At 53.0% G+C, this 13,825-nt stretch overlaps 2 protein-coding genes across 4 annotated transcripts in view; one reads left to right on the forward strand and one right to left on the reverse strand.

Annotated features, from left to right (window-relative positions):
* Window positions 1,164-4,717, forward strand: PPP1R15A (protein phosphatase 1 regulatory subunit 15A). The gene is made up of 3 exons (XM_005692692.3): window positions 1,164-1,415; window positions 2,094-3,881; window positions 4,297-4,717. Exons 2-3 carry the CDS (start codon window positions 2,103-2,105, stop codon window positions 4,639-4,641), a joined length of 2,124 nt encoding a protein of 707 aa, XP_005692749.2. The 5' UTR covers window positions 1,164-1,415; window positions 2,094-2,102; the 3' UTR covers window positions 4,642-4,717.
* TULP2 (tubby like protein 2) overlaps window positions 5,774-13,825 on the reverse strand; it is a 63,023-nt gene continuing 54,971 nt past the window's right edge. The window contains exons 2-14 of one of the 3 annotated variants that reach the window (XM_005692698.3): window positions 13,683-13,809; window positions 13,355-13,387; window positions 12,866-12,917; window positions 12,345-12,471; window positions 11,555-11,692; window positions 11,194-11,316; window positions 10,271-10,392; window positions 9,283-9,585; window positions 7,585-7,697; window positions 6,982-7,096; window positions 6,799-6,897; window positions 6,392-6,563; window positions 5,774-5,931 (exon numbers count right to left, since the gene is read on the reverse strand). In XM_005692698.3, coding sequence (XP_005692755.2) covers window positions 5,798-5,931; window positions 6,392-6,563; window positions 6,799-6,897; window positions 6,982-7,096; window positions 7,585-7,697; window positions 9,283-9,585; window positions 10,271-10,392; window positions 11,194-11,316; window positions 11,555-11,692; window positions 12,345-12,471; window positions 12,866-12,917; window positions 13,355-13,386 — 1,530 coding nt within the window. In that variant the 5' untranslated portion in view covers window position 13,387; window positions 13,683-13,809 and the 3' untranslated portion in view covers window positions 5,774-5,797. Of the gene's footprint in view, window positions 5,932-6,391; window positions 6,564-6,798; window positions 6,898-6,981; window positions 7,097-7,584; window positions 7,698-9,282; window positions 9,586-10,270; window positions 10,393-11,193; window positions 11,317-11,554; window positions 11,693-12,344; window positions 12,843-12,865; window positions 12,918-13,354; window positions 13,810-13,825 lie in introns of those variants that run through there. The other 2 variants (XM_018062747.1, XM_018062748.1) reach the window with 2 other exon arrangements.

A 13,825-nucleotide genomic window follows, 5' to 3' on the forward strand; every position in this document is an offset into this window, starting at 1 on the left:
ATCTGGAAGAGTGGCTTTAAGTGGACGGGTCCAAGTGTGCCAGTGACGAGGAGTGGCCCAGATTCCTGAACGAGCAGGGTCAAGTGGCCAGGGTCAATGTCCACCTCGGACTCACGCGAGAATTCCGTTCTAGAATGAGGATGACCCCTTCAGGAGGGAGACTTGAGTCCCGGGCATATTTTGAAGAACAGGATTACTGGGTAGGGCGGGAGGGATGGGGGTGAGTAGCGGCGAGGCGGTGCGGGGGAGGACTGGTTCTGTGTTCCTGGGCCTGGAATTTGTGGCAGAAGACCCCCCCACACTCCCATGAGGTTCCGTTGGTGCTACACAGCCAGAATTTCAGTTTGTGTAAGCAGAGGTTTTTTGTTTTGTTTTGATAAATTTGAAGCAGGTGAAACCTACGAGTGGAGACTTGTGCCCGAGACAGGGAAGGCGTGTGAATTTTTGGTTAAGTATCCCCTCACCACGATAAAGAATCTGCCTGCAATGCAGGAGACCTGAGTTCGATCCCTGGGTCAGGAAAATCCCCTGGAGAAGGGAATGGCTATCCACTCCAGTATTCTTGCCTGGAGAATTCCAGGGACAGAGGAGCCTGGCAGGCCAGTCCATGGGGTCGCAAAGAATTGGGCACAACTCAGCGACTAACACCTTCACTTTCACCACGTATTTGTTGAGTACTTACCATGTGTCATGCAGTGAGCAAAGCAAAGTGCCTGCCTTCAGGGGGCTTACACATTCTGTCTCTTTGGCAATGAATCTAGACTCTGCTGTGACCGCCTTGGGCAAGTGATTTCATTCCCAAGCCTCAGTTTCCCCATCTATGTATGATATGGGAACAATAATACTCTCCCACACCAGGCAGGAAGTCGAACAGATGGAAAGTAGGAGACTCTAGACTGGGGCCTGGTTTTAAGTCAGAGGCGAGGCATTTGCTTGGAACAAGGGTTAAACGAGCTGGCTTTCTGCTTGAGCAGTTCACGCGCTTGAGTGACAGCTCGCTCGCTTGGGGCGTGGCCACGCTTGGAAACACCGCCGCCGCGTGATGTCACAAAGCGCGGAATCTCCGCGAGAAGTCCAACCTTGTTTTCCGTTCCCTTCCCTCACGTTTACGTTTCGAAACCCCGCCTCCCTTCTGACGTCAGCACGTCCGGCTGCCTTGACCCATAAAAGTGCTGACGGTAGCGTCACCTTTTCGCGAAGTTTCCGGCCTGGATGTATTTGTATGTTTTCGTGGACGATCGTACGCCTCTTTGTCGCGACAGCGCTTGTAGCAGCCGGTGACACCTTGAGTCCTCGAGCCCGACGCCGGAGGGCGACATGAACGCGCTGACCTCCCGAGCCGTCCGAACCTGCGAACGCTTGTGGCAACCTCAGCCGGCGCTCCTGCCTCCGGGTTGACGCGCAGTCCAGAGCTGGTGAGTTGAGGGGATCGGAACACCTAGGTCCCCAGGGGTTGGGGGCTGGGACCGGACTCCTGGCCAGTTAGGAGTTGGGAGCTCAGACTTCTGAATTCCGGTGGGTTCTAAGGAAGGCCTGGAAACCTGAGGGGTTCTGGAGGGGTGGGAGGAACCCCAGGGCTCCGACTTAGGAAGCAGAAAGAATTGGGAATTTGAGAGTCCTGAAGCAGACGGAGGAGGGGTCCGGGAGCCAGACTCTTGGGTCCCCAGAGAAGTAACCATCCAGGGATCGGAATTTTTGAGTTTCCAAGGCGGGGGTGGGTGACGGGAGCTAATTTGTCAGTCCTCAGGAGTTGAGAGAAGCAAGGACTAGGACTTTGTCCTCAAGAGAAGTAAGCAGAGGACCTGCGTTTTGGCTTCCTGGGACCAGGACTTTCGGGTTTGAGATCAGATGGGGCTAGGGGCTTGTTGGACTCAGGGAAGGAGAAACTGGGGACTCCTGGGTTTTGAGAGAAGAGGTGGGGAAACAAAGGTCAGAGATGGGAGTGGCTAGGATCAGAAAGGAATGTGGGGCAGGAACTCTTACATTGCTGTTTGTGTTACTATTTCGGTTGCTATGACTCAAGGTCATCCTCTGATGCCATTCCCTAAATGGCTTCTAAACCTGACCCTCCTTTTTCCCTGCTCTTTCCCCAGCCCAGACAGATGGCTCCAGGGCAAATACCCCATCAACCTGCCCCCTGGAGTGGTACCCACCCCTTCTTCCTGCTGTCCCCGCTGATGGGCCTTCTCAACCGGGCCTGGAGCCTCCTGAGGGGCCCAGGACCTCCAGAGCCCTGGCAGGTGGAAGCAGTAATTGAAGCAGATCAGGGAGGAGCTGGCCTGGAGGATGAAGCAAAGGCTTCTCTGGCCACCTACCATGCCCCCTGGGGCAGGCACCCTCAAGAGGAGACCGAAGACAGTGGAGCAGCTGAGGAGGACGGAGAAGCCTCCCCAGGGGCCTGCCCTGACCTGGAAGCCAAGCATTCTCTTCCCGAAGTCTGGGGACTTTCCGATGATGGTGATGAAAAGTACAGTGAGGAAGAAGCAACTGGTGTCCCTAGAGAGCAGGAAGAATTTATGGATGGCCAGCCTGCTCTCCTGCCCCTCAGCCTTCTGATAAGATCTCTACCAGACCTTCCTGGGGAGAAGGAATCTAAGGAAGAAGCGGTTACTGGAGGTAACGAAGTGACCCGGTTCTCTTTTCCTTTGTCACACTGGGAGTGTTGCCCAGGGGAGGAGGAAGAGGAGGAGGAGGATGGAGAAGCTCTTAGGGTGTGCGGCCCGGTGAATGGAGCCACAGAAGAAAGAACAGAGACTGAAGCAGCCACGAAGACCTCCATGTACCCCTCATCTGTAGGCTCCCACCTCAGGTCCTGGGAATGTTGTTTGGGAGAGGAGCCTGAGGAGGAGAAGGACAAACAGGCTGGGAAAGGAGATGCTGACCCAGGGCCACACTCCACAAGTCTAGCCCAGAGGCCCTCCCTCAGGACCTGGCAGCATCCATCCAGTGCGATCACAGAGGAGGAGGAGAAGGAGGACTGTGATTCAGAGGAAATGGGGGCTTCCTCTTCCGTCCCACCCACAAGTGCCTTCCTGAGCGCCTGGGTGTATCGACCAGAAGAAGACACGGAGGAGGAGGAGGACTGTGATTCAGAAGCAACTGAAGATGAGGGAGAAGCCGAGGTCTCCTCTGCCATCCCACCCACAAGTGCCTTCCTGAGTGCCTGGGTGTATCAACCAGGAGAAGACACGGAGGAGGAGGAGGACTGTGATTCAGAAGCAACTGAAGATGAGGGAGAAGCCGAGGTCTCCTCTGCCATCTCTCTGAAAAGTTCCTTCCTGAGTGCCTGGGTGTATCGACCAGGAGAAGACACAGAGGAAGAGGAGGACTGTGATTCAGAAGCAACTGAAGATGAGGGAGAAGCCGAGGTCTCCTCTGCCATCTCTCTGAAAAGTTCCTTCCTGAGTGCCTGGGTGTATCGACCAGGAGGAGACACAGAGGAAGAGGAGGACTGTGATTCAGAAGCAACTGAAGATGAGGGAGAAGCCGGGGTCTCCTCTGCCATCCCACCCACAAGTGCCTTCCTGAGCACCTGGGTGTATCGACCAGGAGAAGACACGGAGGAGGAAGATGAGTATGAGGAGGAAGATGATGAATCAGGAGCAGCTGACTTGGGACCCAGCCCCTCCCTTCAGACCCAGAGTGCCCTCCTCAGGGACCAGATTTATCAGCCTGAAGAGAAAACAGATGGAGGGGAAACTCCTGAGAAGTGGGGAGAAGCTGAGCCCTGCCCCTTCCGAGTGGCCATCTATCTACCTGGAGAGAAGCCCCCACCTCCCTGGGCTCCTCCTCGGCTGCCCCTCCGACTGCAAAGACGGCTCAAGTCTGCACAAACCCCCACCAGGCATCTGGACCTTGAACCTCTCCCGAAGACCAGAAAGGTAGGTACTGAGAACTTAGATTCTTGAGGTGAGGGATGAGAGGGCTGGGAGCCAGCACTCCTGGACCTGGGGACCAAAGGACTGGAGGCCCTGACTCCTGGCTTCCCCATATTGCAGAGGGTTGCATGTGAGCTCCATTGGGAGGGTTGTGTTCACGTTAATGCAATCCTTTGCAAGAGGCTGGCCCCTGTGGGAGGAAGGAGCCTCTGAGCTCATGTCAACCCCAGGGCCCCACCTCTACCTTCAGTGAGTCAGCTGAGGAATCACTTGGCAGGAGAGATAACAAGCCAGATGACAAGCATTGTTGTGCAACTCATTTTTTTTGTTGTTTCTCTTTCTCCCCACCTCCCCACCTGTGGCCCTTTTATCTTGTGTGTGTGTGTGTCTCCCCGTGTCTGTGCCCGTCCATCTCCAGGTGCGCTTCTCTGAGAAGGTCTCCGTCCATCCCCTGGTTGTCTGGGCAGGACCGGCCCAGGCCGCCCGCAGAGGCCCCTGGGAGCAGTTCGCCCGGGATCGAAGCCGCTTTGCCCGACGCATCGCCCAGGTCCAAGAGGAGCTGGGTCCCTACCTCACCCCTGCTGCCCGGGCCAGGGCCTGGGCACGTCTCGGGAACCCTCCCACTTCCCTGGCCACCGTCCCTGTCCCTACCCGGACCTCACCGATGTCCCCCCTCCAGGCCACACCCTTAAGCCGTGCTCTGGTTTCTCCCTCCCCTCCCTGTTTGTCTCCTTGCCTAGACCTCAGTGGGAGGCGTGGCTAATGTGAAGTAGTTCTTGTGTTAACTATTTATTTATTTGACTGTTGGTTTATATAATGAATAAAGCTTTTTGTAATAAGCAGCGTCTCCGTGTGTGTCTGAGCTGACAGCATTCACTACTCCTGAGTCCCCAAGATAGTTGAGAGGGGAATACATAAAGGCCCGAACTTCCATGGAAGATAAACTGCATTTCCCATCATCCCTTGAATCTGCCTCTTCCAATCCGGAGGCTTCTTTGAACTAAGGACTGATGGGTTTTGTCGTCTTTTTTTTTTTGCTTCTGCCTACATTTTATTAAACCTAGGACAGTTATCTCCCCAAAGGGTCTGGGAGTTGAACTCACTAATTTGCTCCTGAAATACAAAGACTTATCCTCTCTACTGGCAGATGTGAGTTCCCCAAGGCTTTTACACTTATAAATGTACCTGATTTCACATTTATAAATCCTATGTCCATAAACTTTCCTTTTCTGTAAAATGCAGCTAACAACTGCACATACCTTAAGAGTTTGTAAGATCCCAAAATAAGTCATAATTAAAACAATGTTTGTTGAATAACATGTTAGTGTTGGCTACTATTGTAATTGTTCTTTCATCCACTCATGCAAGTCTTCAATTACCCATCCTACTTACTGCTCCAACTTAAAAAATCTCAGCAGTTCAAACAAGAGTGCTCCAAATGTCCTGCACCCGGTCCAGCCTCATACCCTGCCCCTCCCCACTGGTTCCCCAGCAGGCTGATGCTACACCAGCCTTTCATTCCGAAAACCACCAACCCCCCTTCCACCTTTGTATGAGCTGCTGCCTGATGTGCCCGTCCCTGACCTCTCTGGCTCAGTTAGTTCCTTGTGGTTATTCAGATGTAGCATAAAAGTATATATATTTTAGAGATGCCTTGCTCTGACCCAGCCATCTTATATTTTCCTCCTTTAAAGCAGGCGAGCATTTTGAATTTTTGTTAAGACCCATCCCCCATGATCGGACTATGATTTCAGGAGAGCAAGTGTTGCCCATAAGCCCACTCGCTAGAGCACAGAACGGGACGCCCAGGCGCCATCTAGTAAATATTGGTTATTAGTAAACTCATGTAATAGAAGGCATGCTGAGGCCCTTTCTTTAAATGAGCAGGCACAGAAGCTGATGAGAGTTATTTATTGAATTTACTCACATGCCAGCTTCCCATCGAAACTGGACAAGCAGATGGCAAAGGCTTGGAGAGGGCAAAGTGGGAAGCGGAAGTCCATGATGAACGCATCTGGGGCTATACGACCAAACTGGAGCACGAAGTAGTCCGCTAAAGAGGAAGTGAGGAACTGAGGGTGTGTTAGTTCCCTGCCGCGGGCCTCTGAGCCGCGAGAACTACGACTCCCGAGAGGCTGTGCGGCGCCCTTATTCCGCCCAGAATCCGGGAGGTGTGTTTACATGGCCCTTAGGCATGTTCCCTGGTGGCTCAGACGGTAAAGCGTCTGCCCGCAATGCCGGAGACTCAGGTTCGATCCCTGGGTCGGAAAAATCCCCTGGAGAAGGAAATGGCAACCCACTCCAGTATTCTTGCCTGGGAAATCCCATGGACAGACTCGCAAAGAGTCGGACACGACTGAGCGACTTCACTTTCAGCCGTGTACACTACACTTCCCTATAGGCTTTGCAATAGCGTGGAGTCGACCCTCCCAGCAAAATCGCTCAAGTGCTAATGGGAGAAGTACTTTTCCTCCAGCCCCCTTGCCAAGGTAAATCGGTTCCTAGGAGCTCACGGTCATCCGGATGCACGATCTGGAAGTTCTTGACCGAGGCCCGTGTGACCCGACCATGAAAATTGAGCACGTAGGCGCCGCTCTGGTCGTTCCACGATGGGGCTTTATTTTGCATCAGGACCAGGCCCTGGCTGGCCCCTCGTTTGAGGCGACTCAGAAGCGATTCTTGTTCCTTAAGGGTAAAGTAGGGGGCTGTGGTTAGCCAACTACCAACCAACTTTTTTCCTCCGAAAGCAGAATTTTGAGTCCCAAATTTTCTCTTCCTAAGACATATAAGTCTGACAAAAGCCTCCTGGCTTATGTGACCTTACGCAATCCATCGGCCCCCTCTCCTCTTAGCATCTATGGCGGTCCCCTAGACCTTCCTCCTCCACTGACCCAGAGATTCTCAAGTTTGGTGGACTCACATTTTTTGGCTGGACACAGATTCTCTGGTTCTGGGCGTTGATTTCCGGAATAATAACATTCATTTTCCGGGGCCCTCGGAATCCCAAGACGTTGGTCTCCTGAGGGTGGTATGCTCCATTTGACCGGCTTCTTTCTCCCTCCCCACCGTTCTACTCCTCTCTCTCATCCCCCCCGACACTCACATAACATACAGCTCCTAGCTCCTCCCTGATCTGAGCTGTCTCCGGAAAAAAATGTTTCCTTTCCGGATTCACCCCATTGTCGAAGATGCTGAACTTGGTGCCCAAGACATTAGATCTGCTCCAGGAGGGAAATGGTCAGAATAAAAACAATATTTCTGTTTTGCTTTCCCATGTCATCTCATCAAGTCTTTCAATGCATCCTCTACATAAGACTCGTTCCATTTACCAGTCCCAGGTCCCTCTCTTCCTCTGGGGAGAAGGATTTTTAGGCTCCTGCCTTGGGCCTTTAGGAACGCTCTTCCTCTAAGACAGAACTCACATATATGAGCCCTCTTCTGTCACAGGAACTTAGAAGTCCCAGCTCCCTGCCGCTCAAGAAGTCAAATGTCTTTAATGCCAGGCTTGCCTCCAACGTCTTCAGTTCTATTCCCAACCACCCTGGAGTTACAACTTGAAGGGCTACATAACCCATCAGTCCCTAAGAGAAACAGTTCTAGAGCAGGTGGAATTTGTACCCCTGGACTGCTGGGAAATGTAGTTCAACTGTCCCCTTCCTCCCACCCCTTGCCACCTGTTTAGCACACACATCAGAACTCTGCCCACCTGACTTTGCCCATAAAATTGTCCCCATCCCGAGACAGGTCTGTAGGGTCCAAGGAGATGAGGTAATTAGAGGTTTTGCTCCATTTTCTCTTGCGTCCCGCCAGAAGGAAGTGCTGTGGATGTGATAAATAGCCCATTAGAATCGACTTCTGATATTTGGCTAGAGCTAGGGGTCCGAAAGACCCAGGCTTCCCTGGTGGCGGCGGCGCTAGTGGTAAAGAAGCAACCTGCCAATACAGGAGACCTTAGAGATGTAGGTTCGAACCATAGGTCAGGAAGATCCCCTGGAGGAGGTATGGCAACCCACTCCAATATTCTTGCCTGGAGAATCCCATGGACAGAGGACCCTGGTGGGCTACTGTCCATAGGGTCACAGAGTTGAAAAGGACTGAAGTGACTTAGCGTGCACACAGGGGTCCAAAAACAAGGAAATACCGTATCCCAAGACAGGGGAAAGGGTAATGGAGCAGTAAGTGTCCTAAGGCTTGCTGGAAAGGAAAGGGAATCAGTCCTGAATATTCATTTAAAGGACTGATGCTGAAGCTGAAACTCCAATACTTTGACCACCTAATGCAAAGGTCTTCTTCATTGGAAAAGACCCTGGATGCTTGGAAAGACAGAAGGCGGGAGAAGGGGATGACAGAGGATGAGATGGATGCATGGCATCATGACTCATGGACATGAGTCTGAGTAAGCTCTGGGAGTTGGTGATGGACAGGGAAGTCTGCCGTGCTGCACTCCATGGGCTCACAGAGTTGAAAATGACTGAGCAACTGAACTGAGGCTTGCTGGTAGATGCAGGGTGTCACCTGGGTCCCGAAAGGGGAGCTTCATTTCACATCTTAATATCTCCCCCTACTCCTTCAGATATTGGGCCCAGGGCTGAGGGAAAGCCAAGGCAGGGGCGAACTTGCCTGGCAGGCAGGGCCTGGTTTTAGAATAGGGAAGGGCTTCACTTGGAACATTACAGCAGGACTTTAGTGTTTCCTCTGTGAAAACCCTATCTGGCACTGAGTAGGGGAAAAGCCTCTTTCTGGGGGAGAATGAATAATTGAGAGGCAGTCACACGTGAGAGAAAAATGACCTGACTGAGAGGGGCTTAGCTTGGCTATCAATGGAATAGCTTAGCTTCTGAGAGGGGCCGGGAGCTGTCTCAGGATTGGGTGGGACTAGGGTCTAGATTTGGACCAAGTGAGAAGTGAAAGTCGCTCAGCCGTGTCCAACTCTTTGCAACCCCATGGACCACAAAGTCCATGGAATTCTCCAGGCCAGAATATCCAGGAGTGGGTAGCCGTTCCCTTCTCCAGGAGATCTTCCCGACCCAGGAATCCAACCGGGGTCTCCTGCATTGCAGGCAGATTCTTTACCAGCTGAGCTACTAGGGAAGCCCCAACAAAAGGTGGCAAATACCTGGAGGGTCTGTAAGGGGTGGCGTTTGGGACTCTGAGGAGGCGTGGCCTAGCTGTGAGAAAGGCCAGCTCAATTCGAAAGTGGACAAGCCTGGGTTATGGGATGGGGAGGGCCTATGCCACTGGGCTCTGAGAATAAAGGAGCCCAGTTCTCTGAAGGGCAGGGCCTGACGTTGGAGCTGATTAGTCCTAGCTCAGTGAAGAGCAAGGCTTCCATTCGCCTAAGTAAGTCTTGATCTCACTCAAGACCCTGCGAGGTGGGACTTGTTTCCAAGCTGCCAGACCACACCTTCCGGCCGTGGGTTGCCTCCAGGTAGAGGTAGTAGAAAGGGAACATGCCCTTGTCTACCCCGCCCTTGCTGCGGCTGATGCGACACTGCACCGTGTGACCGCGCATCGCTGGCTGCAGCACATAGGCTTTCATGTCCTCGCCCAGCCGAGGGCCTGGGGCGCAGGGAGGCTTGCGGGGCGAGCTCCCCACATCGCCACTGCCCGCGCTGCACGCGCCCTCGGACACCACTTCGTCGGCCGTCCCTGGGGATTTCCTCATGGTAAACTCCGGCTCCTCTTTCTTCTCTTCCAGGTCTTCGCCCTGGCCCACGCACCAAATTCAAGTTGAGAGACAGCCGAGGCTTGCCCTCCTCAGCCCGCTCACCCTCACCCGCTCACCCTCCCCCGCTCCCCGCTTTGCCAACTAGTGCTTGGCCATCCCAGCTCAGGGTTCCGTCGTTTAGACCAGTTTCTGTCTATTGGTCAAATATCTCAGCTGCCTGCTGTTTGGCCAGTACATTCAATTCCCAAGCTCAAACCCCAAGATCGCTTCATTTATTGATTGGCCAGTAACCCAACTGGCCACACCCATTTCACCTACCAATTGGAGAATCCTCTTGAAAGTATTGCCCATTCCTTTAATACCCATGGTCACCGGGTCTATATATTAACAACATATAATACTGCCCAGATCTTCTCAACTGAAACTATCTCGCTTTCATTCATACCAAAATGAGTGCCATCTGGTCCTTTCCTATCACTATTTCACCCTCTCCAAAGCTCACCGCCTTTTGGTGGGCTGGGTTTTAAAGTATATGCTCACATCAATTCCGATCCTCTAGGTTGAAAATAAATGGTGCACACAAAGAACTTCTGCTAGCCCAAACATAACAGGTTCCACCCACAAGTAAAAAGGGCCCTTGATTGGGCTGCAGAATTTTAGCGCCCCGCGAGCCTGAGACTAGCCCTCCTCCTCCTATATCCTTATTGGCTGTGCCACCTCCCACCTTGTTGGAGGCCAAGTCTCCAAGGCCACCGTCACCACCCATTCCAGGGCTTGATCTGGCACTGGGCACTTCGTATTCATTTCCAACATCTTGTAATTCGCTCTTGTCCTCAGCACTGGCGCCTAAGGGGTAGAAAAAAAAAGCCCTGAAAAGACTGAGCTCAGGACACGTGGGTCCCAAGAGCTTGGGACAAGGTCATCAGTGCTAGCTGGAGAAGGTCAGAACTCCTAGGTTTCCGACTCCTACTTATTTATCATCAACCTCACTTGCCAGATCCTCCTCCTCCCCTATGTGCACAAGTTGAGAAGTCTGTGACTGCCCTGGATCTAAGGACAGGGAGGGGTTAGAGTCCTCTCTTTCCTTTGTCCCAGAGAGAGCATCCTCGAGACTGGGGAACTAAAATGGGAGGAGGGAGCAAGTTTGGCGTTATAACCCAGAGTCCTGTTATTGAAATCACTGGTCAAGTCATGAGAATAAAAGGAAATGTCCCTGCCATTGAATGTTATTAAGAAAAAGGAATGAAATACTGATAATGCTATAAAATAGATGAACACTGAAAACATGCTGCAAAAGAAGCCAATCACAAGAAATTATATACTGTATTATTCTATATATGAAGTGTCTAAAGAGACAGAAATTAAATTAGTAGTTACTTAGGTCTGGGAGAAATGGGGGTCGGGTGGGGCAGTGACTGATAAAATATATAGGGTTTTCTTTTGTGGGTAATGATAATAATCTAGAATTCATTGTGGTGTGTGTTGCACATCTCAGTAAATACACTGAAAACCATGGAATTGTACAATTTTAAATGAGTGAATTTGTATAATATGTGAAATATATCTCAAGAGAGCTTTTACAAAAAAGGGGGAGGAAGTGCCACATGGACCAGGGGACCAGACTTCATCCAGTGTCACAGAAATTACCAGATCGTTGGCAGGCTAGCCAGCCTTTGCGTTGCAAGAGAGTCCCCAGAGGCTCTTCACAAGGAGATGGCGAGGCAGGAACATCCTCCACGGAGATTTCCTCCAACTCCAGATCAGAACTGCCTGGTAGTCAAGTAAGGGAGAACTGGAGACTGGGATTTCTGAAACCAGGGAAGGAAGAGGGCTGGAGATGCAGATTCCTGGGGATTGGAGAAGGTTCATGACCTGGACTCCTTGCGGTGAAGTATATCCGGGCCCGCGGGGGTCCTTTGGAGACAGCAAGGACTGAGTGGTTCTGGACTCCTGGGTTCTAGGGGGAGTGGAGTTCTGGGGTATCAACCGCCCAAGGATTTGAGATTACCTGCTTCTGTCGGCGGCAGCAGAGGATCACGCTCGCCACTGCCATCTCCACCGCAGCTCACGATGCCCAGGATACCGTGGGATCCAGGGCACAAATGCGCCTCTGGCACATTCTCCTGAAGGAAAGGGTTCCTGGGGCCTGGGAGGTGTGGCGAGGCCCATTAACACGAAGCATAAAATCTTGGTCCTCTGAGAAGATCCACCTCCTCGCTGGTCTCCCAAACCTCGCCCCTGATTGACTACCCAACCCCCCGAGACCCACTCAGAACCCGAACCTCAAGACTCAAACAAGCACAGCCCCACCACTAAACTGTCGCGATTCAGTGTGTAAACAGTCCCACGCGGGCTCTCCAGTAAATCGGCTTTAAATTACCCAGGCCTGGCCCCGGGGCTTTGCCTACTTCAGCCCTCCGGTTTCTCAGGAGCTGCGTCCCGGCGCTTTTCCAGGCATCTCCCCCAACTCTCCCAAGCCCACGAGTTCCACGACTCCTTAGACCCCGTCCCCGCACTCTCTGGGCTGTCCCCGGCTCTCCCAGGCTCCACCCTAGCCGAATCACAGAATTCTTTCGGGGCCCACCTCTACATGCACCATACCCCGCACTGTCGATCTCTCTGGCCACGTCCCCGAACTCTCACAGGCCCCGCCCAAAGATCTATCAAAGCGCCCCCACCCTCCGCGAGCTCCACCAGGCCCCTCCCCTCTAGGCCCTTTAGCCCCAGCCCCCACCGCACTCCCACAGGCCCCTCCCTCCAGCCTGCGCGCCTGCCGGACTCGGGACACCTTTCCTCACCGCTGTCAGCCGAGAAGCGCTTCTCCCGCCTCCTCGGTCTCCGCGGCCGCACTGAAGCGTCAGGATTGGCCTGAACCATGAGGGGCTCTTGGCGCTTCCGTCGCTGCTTCTTCTCAAACAGACGCCACTGCGGGAGCGGAGAAGAGGTGGGGTGGGGGTCTAGGAACCGAACTGGAAGACAGGGGTGAAAGGGGGCCTGGGGCAAGGGGGAGTTCCAGGCCTCCCGTCTGTCAGCAACTCCTTCCATAGAACCCTGAGTCCTGGCATCCAGGCCCCTCCTCCCGAAGGACCTAGGAATCCTAAGGACCCAGAACCCTTGTTCCTTAGAAATTTCGGAGTCTTGTCACCAAGATTTGCTTCCTGAGGATTCCAAATTCCTGTTTTCTCGTTTCCCAGTTGCAAAACTTGAGACTCCGAGAGAGCCAGTGAGGCCCACTCCCAGATCAAGTCCTGGGGGTGGGACTCCTGAGAGGGTATGGAAGATGGAAGGGGAGGGTTGGCAGGATTCCTGGGCACAGTACCTGCTGTTCCAGCTTCTGCAGTCTCATAGCGGCAAGCTCATCTCCCAGGGCCCTGAGAGAGGTGCAGGCTCATAGTGACAGCAAGCGGGCACCCCCGTTGCCCAAGAGCCCTTCCCCTTCTTCCCACTGCCCAACTTAGGGTTCTGAACACTTGTGAGGTCACAGAAGAGATAGAACCTGAGTCTGCTCCGCCAGTGCTGAAGTTCTTTCTCCCTGCACTGGCCTATCTAGAGTCCAGGGGTCAGAGATCTCAAGCCCCTCCTATCTCAGGACTCAAAGCCCCCAGCCCTTCCTCTTTCAGACCCAGTGGTCCTCATCTGTAGCTCCCTCCTGTTAGGTAGGTAGGACCCAGAAGTCCAAGCCCCCAGCCCCTTCCTGCAAGGCACACATCATTAGGAGACCAGAGCTGCTGAGCAGGTGTTGGTATAATCAAAGCGCCCCCTCGCCCCCTCCATCTCTACCCTTGCCCATCCCATTTCCCCCACTTACTCTTTCTTCCATGTATCACTTTCCCAAGACATCCTGGAGAAGCAAAACAAAGAGTCAGGAACCAGACCCAACATCCCAATAGGCTCTGCCCTCCAACACCTGATCTTAAGCTTGGGATTTTCTCCTGGACCCAGGCAACCCAAGTTCCAGTGCCAATACTTGTTAGGGTCCCTGAAGCCTGTTTCCAGCTTTCACCACTATCAGGAGCCCAGGAGTCCAGCTTGCTCTTCCACCAATATCTAACTCTCTCCTTCACCCAGACATGAGAACTCAAGACTCTGGACCCCAAACACCTCATCCCCAGTGATCCCAGACCCCCAGTACCTACCTGCCTGAGATCCTGGAGACCTCTCCTCTTCTCCTGCCTAGAGAGGCTTTTCACAATCACACCTCAATTCCTTTCCTGTCTGGCCAATTTCTAAACATAACTGACCACCTCGATAATCTCTGGGTCTCTGGGAAGTAAGCAGG

This window comes from Capra hircus, chromosome 18, assembly GCF_001704415.2.
Source record: "Capra hircus breed San Clemente chromosome 18, ASM170441v1, whole genome shotgun sequence".
Taxonomy (NCBI): domain Eukaryota; kingdom Metazoa; phylum Chordata; class Mammalia; order Artiodactyla; family Bovidae; genus Capra; species Capra hircus.

Bases quoted from the DNA above. Each gene is read 5' to 3' on its own strand.
- PPP1R15A (XM_005692692.3), top strand. From the start codon at position 2,103: ATGGCTCCAGGGCAAATACCCCATCAACCTGCCCCCTGGAGTGGTACC. The intron at 3,882-4,296 runs GTAGGTACTGAG...GTCCATCTCCAG, and splicing joins CTCTCCCGAAGACCAGAAAG to GTGCGCTTCTCTGAGAAGGT.